The sequence below is a fragment of the Toxotes jaculatrix genome, chromosome 5 (assembly GCF_017976425.1).
Source record: "Toxotes jaculatrix isolate fToxJac2 chromosome 5, fToxJac2.pri, whole genome shotgun sequence".
Taxonomy (NCBI): Eukaryota; Metazoa; Chordata; class Actinopteri; family Toxotidae; genus Toxotes; species Toxotes jaculatrix.
In genome coordinates this window covers 22,896,201-22,905,345 of record NC_054398.1, presented here as the reverse complement: position 1 = coordinate 22,905,345, position 9,145 = coordinate 22,896,201, and the positions used below count along the sequence as shown (strand labels likewise).

Genomic DNA, 9,145 nt, shown 5'->3' with positions numbered 1-9,145 from the left:
TCTAAAAATGTATGGATCCCATCACATTGATATAGAGTTATTTTGCAAATCTAAGCTTTCTTTTCCCTCTGGAGATTTGTACAAAGATGTAAACCCAAGTGGATGACTGTGTGACAAAGCCATCCCAAGAGCCCCTAGCTTTAAAGTTACCAGATAGACCTCAGTATGTCAAAGGTGGAAATGGATCCAAAGAGTTTAAAAACTGGGGGCTGTCAGCTGAAACCAGAAACAACTCCACTTCCAAAGTGTGATTTCTCTAAACACATGGAAACAAAGGGAAAAGGGAAATCAGGTCACCTCCCTTCCTAAGATTGTAAACTACCTCACACAACCAAGATCTGGTGACCTGAGGCAATCTTAGGTGTTCTTTCTCAGAGGATGTGTTGGCACAGGTCAGTGAAACTAAGTTCACAACCATGTCAGACACTTCACATGTCTTTTCCTGTTGACAGTTTCCGCCCAGCTATTCACAGTTACGCAAATGGCACACTAAGCTCAGCACAGAGGGGAAGAGATGCTCATGAATTCTGCTGATGAGCGGCGGCAACAGCAGTATGACTCATGTCATACCAAATACTGGAACATCAGCTACTTGGAGGTATACTGGCAGTGTGTACAGTACAGAATCAACACTGTTTAGTGGTGTATTTGAAAAATAACTACTATCAAACACTGCATTTTGACATATTTTTATGTCAAAAATATGTCAAAATGCAGTGTTTGATAGTAGTTATTTTGCATTTTGACATATTTTTGAAAAATTCCTGTCAGCAAGACTTTTCATTTAATTTAAAAATTTGCTACGTTACACGTCTCTCTCATCTAGAAAACTGATTTTGAAATATTGTAGAGCTTTCAACAAAACCAGTGGGAACACAGTGAACAGGAGCATATCCAGTAAAAAAAACCAAACATTTATTTAGAAACATACAGTTAAAAACACTTTCTTAGCAATTTTAAACTTATTAAACCGTAAAAGCTTTATGCCACCCCTGCTGTTCAGCATGATCGCAACTTACAGGGTCTGAACAGTCAACATCTTAACCTTCCAAAACGCTGAGTGAATCCTAAACTCCCCATTAACATTGCTCAACATTCAGCATTCGACGCATCAATGACAGTTGTAGAAAACCAACACACAACTGACGACAGTAAGGATGAGATATTTCGACGTGAGATCTGTTTTAAGTGCACAAAGTGCAGAGAAGCACCAATACCTGACCACAAATTTGACCACGCTGCACTTTGCAGTACATCTCACATAGAGACACCTCCTGTCCTCCTGTTTTGATCGCATGTGATTACCTATGGTGTGATGAAAGTGATATGCGTAATAGACTGTGACATTGTGATTATTGTGGCTGAATATTGTGCAGTTATTCACAGGAAATTAACTGTTTCCAAGTTCTGCAGCAGGTAGAAGAAAAGATGTTAATGTTTTTTAGTCAAAATAAAAACACACGCACAACATAGTTCTGCTAATCTGCACTCTGAGGGCGTCTTGAGCAGTGCCAGATTAGAATTAGCCATGCTTTACAATTGGTCAGATCTGCAAAACCATTCAGCAGACATTCTAAAGAGCCATATGTGGGCCGCCACCACTTAGAAACACTGAGCTGGCAATTTGCATCTCGTTAAGCCTCCCACTCAGATCTCCATGTTTGCTTCCCTTATTGGCTTTTGATTCAAAAAGTTCAGAGAGTCCGCGCTGTCCTGGCTCGGCGTGGAAAGGTACTCTAACTCGTAGCCCCCGCTTCTGTTGGCCGGGCGGACTTCACTTGATGCTTTCTTGTGTTCCAGGATCTGCTGCAGCTGGTGGCCGGCATACTCAGGCTTGCTGGTGAGCGGCCCTACGGGAACCTCTATACCCAGGATGTCAGGAACCATGTAGGGGCGAAGCCAGCCTACTAGAGGGGTGCTGCCAGGAGTGTAGTGGGTCTGCTTGTGGTAGAAGAGCAGACCATCCACCTGCAGCCAGAAATTCAGGATTAAACTAATCAAAGCCTGATGAGAAGCAAACAAAATATATTTCTGTTTGTCTTTCATAAAAAGATAATATTTGTCCCAAATACATCATTACACCTAGCATTTTTATCATTATGCTGACTCTTAACACTACTTGCAATGTAAGGTGTTTGCAGAAAACAGTTAAAGATGTAAATATCTGTTCTTACACTGAAGCTGTACTCAGCTGTTAGGGCTTTCTGAATTGATACCGCTGTGCAGTCTGTGCTTTGGAGGCTCACAAACCGGAACTGTTGGACCAAACAAAACCAGAGCACCACGTTGTTAGTTCCAAACACAATTTGTCTTCTTGTCAAATGTGAGAAATTACTTTCCAATGGTGAGTGTACTCTGAGAGGAGTAAGCCTGATTTAGCTTCCATTGGGTAGGGCTTCACAAACACTGAATGTTTGGAGCTGGAACTCAAAGTTCACTCAAACACCATAATCTTCAAGATTTGGGTGTAATAATCACTTTAGTGCACAATTAATCCCCAAAATGCAAATGGGAGTTTGCCTTTAATTCTCCTTTGTCTTATTTTCCCCTGAAGAGGTTTAGGCTCAAGCTCAGGACTTTATTTATCCCATATGGGGAAATAAGGTGCAGCAAAGCATGAAACACAACAAACACAAAATGCAGAAAACCAAAGATTGAATAAACATGTCAGAGTGTCACAAACAACAAAACCAAGTACAGCAAACTAGGAAGGAAAACTGGGTAATGAGATGGAAAGGCTTTATTCCTGTTGCTGGTACTCACAGGGTTGCGTTTGGCGATCTCTGATAGACCGTCTGTCTCCTGGACTTTGGACTGAAGCCAGTAGAAACGGAACTCAGTCTGTTGATGAGAAAACAAGCACTGTAAACAAAAAACTCCTATTTCCAATCCTCAGCCAATGAGATTGGCAACGTGGTAAAAACACACATCTGTGGCCCAGACTTTGCTACTTAAGCAATTAGACAAGCATTCCTGGATTGCTGGGGGATTAGAAGCCGGTCTTACCGGGCAGTCGTAGACCGGGTGGCCTCTCCAGCACATGACATCCAGGATGTAGTACGTTCTGTCCACTTCACTGTAAATGCAGTCCAGGATTGTATAGTCTGCACAGGGCAAATACAAAGATCAATTTACGTATATACAGAATTCAGAGGTATAAGACTTACAATATAATCTTTTTATCACTTTTTATGTCCCCTTAAGTAGCTTTAAGATGGTAAAACTCCTCACTAAAATAACCATTCCATCATATGGAAATAGTCTTATGTGAAATGTGTCTTATGATCATTTCAGTCAGTCTTATTTGGTACCTCTGGAAATTTTCTTCTAGAATTCCAAATAAAGTTTGGTGAGTTTGCACAAAGCTTGTCTGTGTGGTATGAGTTTGTACCATCAGCAGGTAGGTGGGGTTTAAGAGGTTAAAAAAAACAAAACAAAACAACTCACAAGTGAATGGGAAACAACTATCTACTGTTGGTGAAAATGCCTTGAAGGCCCATTTTAGTGAACCACTGCCCTCCAGATACAACGGGCCCACCTACCTTTTCCCATGGCAGAGTTGTGCCGGTTCCCACCGGGCAGCAGGGAGGGAAAACGGTTCACACAGTAGCCGCTTTTAGTGTACGCTGCAGTGGAACCCTTCAAAAAAATAAAAAAAATAAAAAAGTCAGAAACAGAGATGCTACAGGAGGGAAGAGACAATGGCTAACACTTTTTATTGTTAGACTGTTAGCTAGTCCCCACATGGTCAGTTAACTGTGTTTGAAATTCCTTCTGACCCTGTGTTTCTGTTGTTGGTTATGAAAAACAAAAAGAGGACAAAGAATTTTGTTTATTCTATGGTTAGGGTTAGGGTTGGCCTCATGGTCAACGTCCTAATATCCTTATAAAGGCATGAACATATGCAGCATTACATCACTATGTCACACCTGCTTTTGAAGGCTAGCTTGAATAACAATTTAATGTAACTTAAAAATCCAGCTTTTTCTAAACCTTGGACTCTGAATCTCAGGTATGGTTGCCTAACACACACACAGACATGGCCATGGGAGATTTATAATACTGATATATATGAAAAGTGATCCACTGCTTTGCAATCCATGAGGAAAAAAAACACACTTCACATTTGTAAAAGAAAAATTGTAATCACTCATTTTAGTTACGTGTGTTTTTGATCATAATTTACTTGGAGTCATTCATTTAAAACAACATTTAGTAGAACGATAACACTGTAATCATACTGTCATATGAGCTAAAATGATTGGTTGATTATGCTATAAGGCAACTGTCAGTTCAGTTCAGTCCCACTGGAAGTAGGGGAGAGGACCATACTCCTGAATAACTGCCCGGCCCTATTTGAAATATATGTATATCCTGTGTGGAGTTCCCTCTGTGCATTTAAAAATAGAAAAGAGTTATACACTCAAGTTACATGTATTATACTCAAAGACAACTTGATGATTATATTTGTTTTTTTTCTCATCCGTGTCCCATTGTACTCATGAATAATAAGAATAATAATGATCAAAGTTAAGAGGTTTTTAGTGTCATTGGTCCCAACAGTGCTCAGAACTCTGGCAGCATAACTGGCACGATGTTCCCAGGAAGTCTGGAGACATTAAAAGCTAAATGTGTCAAACTAGATAACTGACAAACAAATAAATGCGAATACTAGCGAGCAGATGAAACATTTCACATGCAGTTTTCCTCGAGCACCGGAAACCATCTGTTGTTTCTGTTGTTCAAAGAATCTTCAGTTCTTGTTTTGTAAAGAGAATTGGGCTGTGCTGTTTCACACATCTGTCACCATGTGAGGTCAAGGTCTGAAATAGTGAATGAGGAACCGGATGACTGTATGTGCACAGTCATTATGATATTGTAGGTGGTTGCATCACAGGGTGTGTGTGTGTGTGTGTTAGTGACACTAGTAAAAACGCAGGTTTGTGTATCCTGATAGAGGAAAGCTACTGGGCCAGTATGACAGGACAGGCATGTTGAACCAGTTACCAGTAATCGGCATCTTATGCTAAGAAGCATTTTCAAGCCTTTCCATTATGCACCAACCACAAGACTGATATAATATCAGGTCAATGAGGCATTTGTTTTACATTTAAGATTACCACAGAAAAACATGTCATATAGCAGGAAAATAAATTAGAAAACCTCAAAAGTTCTGACCACAAGTATTTTTTTCACAAGAAGTTATCAACAACTAATTTCACCTCTTATAATTTATGCCCCGTGACGATTTTATTCTGGAGAGGATGATAAGGTATTGTTTGATGGTGTTTGATTGGACTAGCAATTTTCTAATGATTCAGAACACAGCCCTGGAGACTGCCACTGATCTGCTTTTACTCAGCACAGTAATACGAACAAAGCATATGCAGATGGAGTAGCAGATAGTAGGTGATGATAGACTGGTTACCTCCAGTGCAGAAGACCTTCCTCAGTTCAAAATCATTATCATGTTGTGGTGAGCTTGACAAGAAGACAGGAAGAATGGTGCAGAACTGACAGGTTGTGCTGAGTTCAAGGAAATTACAGCATTAATGTTTTATAAAAATTGATAATTATTATTCCGCTTTTGTATCCAAGGGTACCGCGTCCTTTCGGCCCAGCTGCAAATGTTCAGAGCTCGGGTACTGGCTTATGGCCCTGGGGTCGGGAACCATTGCTACAGATTTAGTTTAACAACCCTCGCAGAAAAAAGTTTGGTCTTTTGTCTAATCGTACCCCACAGGAGGAGAACAGTGGTAAAATATTACACAATTTAAAGCCTTCGTGTGCTTTCACTAAAGGCAGACAATCTGCCTCTTTTCTGATGATCTTTTTTTGTTCCTGTTTTACAATCTAATGACATAATTCACATTTGCATCAGCATGATGTTCGCTTCTTTTATTTCCAGCTGGATGATGAGACACAGTGTGGCTCAATGTTTGTGTTGTGTGTGTGCATCTGGTATAATTGGCTTTTGATACTTCTCACTTTTCAGTTTCCTCAACACTTCAGTGCCAAGGTCAAACCCTTTTTTCGTTTTTGCCTTTGATTCGTGTAGTCATGTCGCATACTTCAGAGTTTAAAACAATCATATACCAGTGGCTTTGTACGCAGCTGCCTATTTTATTTTGATAAAACTGAGTGGCACAGTGACTCAGACTCAAAATTATGCAAATCTTATGATTCAGATGGTGCTTTACACCTTAAATACATGAATCAACATGTTTACAGAATTATAAGGAAATCACTTCTGATCACTTACTGCTTTCTCTGTCACAGATTCAGGAAAATTCGTCCAAACTATTCACCCACATTATTAATATTGTGTAAGGTTTCTCAGACTAGGTGGCTCATCTTACTCACGTTACAACTCACCTCGTTCTCCTCGATACTGGGAATGTAGCGTTGAATTTACAAGCAATAGATGCAGAGTGCAGTAATCCTCTTAAAATACTGACTCAGTAAAGCCGTGACAGTGCATTCAAATTAGAAAAGATCTCGATAGCTGCTCTTCACGTCAGGGCCGGAAGGTGACACATCAAAATCAGATGAGATGCAAACTAATTCAAAAGCCAATAAGAAGAGGCTCACAGAATCTTATTTCTATATGTGGCCAGTTATTGATGTTGTGCCTTAAAATAATGATCTTTTTCCCTCCTGATTTCTTGAGTTCAAAGACTGCACCAACAATTCAGGTGAAACAGTATAAGAGCAGTGACAGGTTCCTACCTTGGAGGACACAATGAGAGATCTTTTCCCCACAGGACAGACCACCATCAGCCAATCAGTGTCCAGTTCTGATGGGACGTCCACCAGCCACTCTGACAGCATGAGCTGAGGAGGACGGGAGGAGGTTTGTCAACAAACTCAGTATTTCATCCGCATCAACATTTGTATTAGAGGGTCCAAGAATTATGGAAAAATCTGTCACAATTCAACACAAGTGTGATTTATTGCAAGGTCTAATGCCAGAGAACAGGCCTGTGATTCAAGAAACTAATGTGCCCTCTATTGGACAAAATGGAGAATGCAGGAAGACATATGCAAGACATATAAGTAACGTGTCCTTCACACATGAGTAAGAGTGATATATCTGTATTGTAGTATGTCAAACACTGACCTGGTTTGCATAATGTTTTGGCAACTTCCTCCTCTCAATCTCCATTCCCTCTTCCTCTGTGTTGCCATCTTGCTCTCGTTGCCCCTCCTCCTGTTTTTCCATGTCCTCCTCCCCATCGCTGTCTGCCCCTGTCCAGTCCCCATCAGCCAGACGCCGTGCATGGTTGACGTAGTTTAACCTTTTACTGAGATTATTGATGATAAAAATATATATATATAAATACATGCTAATTTAGATCATCTGTGGAATTTACTTGCTCACAGATCTTACTAATCACTAAAAACATTAAAACATACAATAAAATGGCAGCTTCCTGAAGCAACACCAGCCAGTAAGTTGCATTTTTAAATTGACAAAGTGTCTTTGCAGAACTAAGAATTATTGTGGCTGCAATACAGGTGCACTAGTTGTATGTAGCTGGAAGCAGCACAAAGCAGATGCACAATGGAAAAAGGTCAGTGCATTCTGTAAATGCAGTGGTTACCTTTAACCATTTATCTGTAGTGAGCATTCACTGCTGAAAATCTGCTAATGCTGCAATATACAGGGAAGAGGGACAGAAATCCATCCTCTTATTTTACACCTCAAACAAGTAAATGGCCAGTTGAGACAATTACAGTACATTTCCATGTCCCAAAACATATTCCATTTGGACTGGACAAACCCTAAATAGTTGGGACATGTACCTTTTCTGCAGTTCAAGGAAGCGCCTCCGTCGCTCACTCTGCTCCAGTACGCTGTACTTGCTCTTGTACTGGGCCAGCCGAGGATGGGGGGCAGCTGTACTGTTGGGCTCCTTGGACACAGCAAAGCTGGCCGAAAGGGCTTGGGTCAGGTCATCCATGGGGGACTCTGCAGATCAGTACAAAATAATGGTTACGCAAGCTCATAGCCATTTTTCCTTCTCTCTCTGAGACTGACTATCCCCTTCCCTCAGACTACAGAAGGTGCTTATACTGTAAGCTTTGTAAGTTAATGGTTGATGGATGCATGAATGAGCACTATATGCAAGCCTGAAAATGAAAATATTAGTGCAAGAGGCCATTTTCTCCTCACTCACTCAGCCCTCAGTCAACAGTGCAATATGCCTATTATAATTTCCCAAAACTCAAGGTGAAATCATTAAATAGATTAGATAAGTTTTTTAAGCCAACAGTGCAACCTAAAGAAAACATATCCTTAAATCTGAGGAGGACATAGAGAGAATTTCACTGGTTTAGCTAAATTCAAAGCTGCGTCCACTTAGTTTCCAGTTTATTAGGTACACCAACGAATGCAAATCGTTTTACAGAGGCGTTGATTTAACTGTATATGTCATTCTGAAGGATGTAGTTTGTGCTGCTGTTGAACTGCACTGCATTACACAGAGAGAGAGAGCTTTCAGTTATTTAACCTACCCTCACTGATCCAAATGAACATTATAACCTTCATGAAACTGGGAGTTATTGCAGGACTGTTGTATTAGACTGCATTAGTTTGAGTTAGGTGTGCTTAATTTAACTTAGTCATTGAACTAGCTTTAGTTTCATAACAAAATATAACTTTGCCTGATAACACGTTTGAGAGACACCCATAACACACACGTCTTCTCAAACGAGTGGTGTAAACCCTCATCCAGTAAGAGTCCGTTTAGATTCACTGACTTCAATAAAAACCCCGGAGTCTTAGAGTTTATCATAGCAGCTAGCATTATGCTAAACCTGCTAGCATGCTGGGGGCCGACCAGTAGTTAGCAACATTGAGTCTCCAAACACTACGGTACTGCTTTAATTCCTCCCAGCTACACATAATTATCAGGCCCAAGTTTACCACTGAACAGCTGGCTTGATCGGATAATAATAAATAAATACGCTGTTTAGACAGGTACCTTGGACATGCAGGGAGGCTGCTGCCGCTGCTGCCGAAACGTCACACTGTCATCTTTCCCACCAGTGACGGCAAATAGTTGGCCGACCAACAGCGGCAAACTAACCCGGAGTTAAACAGAGCAACGTTACAGCGTGCCCATGATGGAAATACTAATGA

The 9,145-nt window shown here is 40.7% G+C and overlaps 1 protein-coding gene across 1 annotated transcript; it reads right to left on the bottom strand.

Annotated features, from left to right (window-relative positions):
- Positions 1–893: 893 nt before the first annotated feature.
- snupn (snurportin 1) lies at positions 894–9,067 on the bottom strand. The gene is made up of 9 exons (XM_041039356.1): positions 8,988–9,067; positions 7,807–7,972; positions 7,121–7,304; positions 6,730–6,834; positions 3,543–3,639; positions 3,007–3,104; positions 2,764–2,841; positions 2,175–2,255; positions 894–1,968 (listed from the first exon to the last, which is right to left on the bottom strand). Exons 2-9 carry the CDS (start codon positions 7,962–7,964, stop codon positions 1,648–1,650), a joined length of 1,122 nt encoding a protein of 373 aa, XP_040895290.1. The 5' UTR covers positions 7,965–7,972; positions 8,988–9,067; the 3' UTR covers positions 894–1,647.
- Between the last annotated feature and the right edge of the window lie 78 nt (positions 9,068–9,145).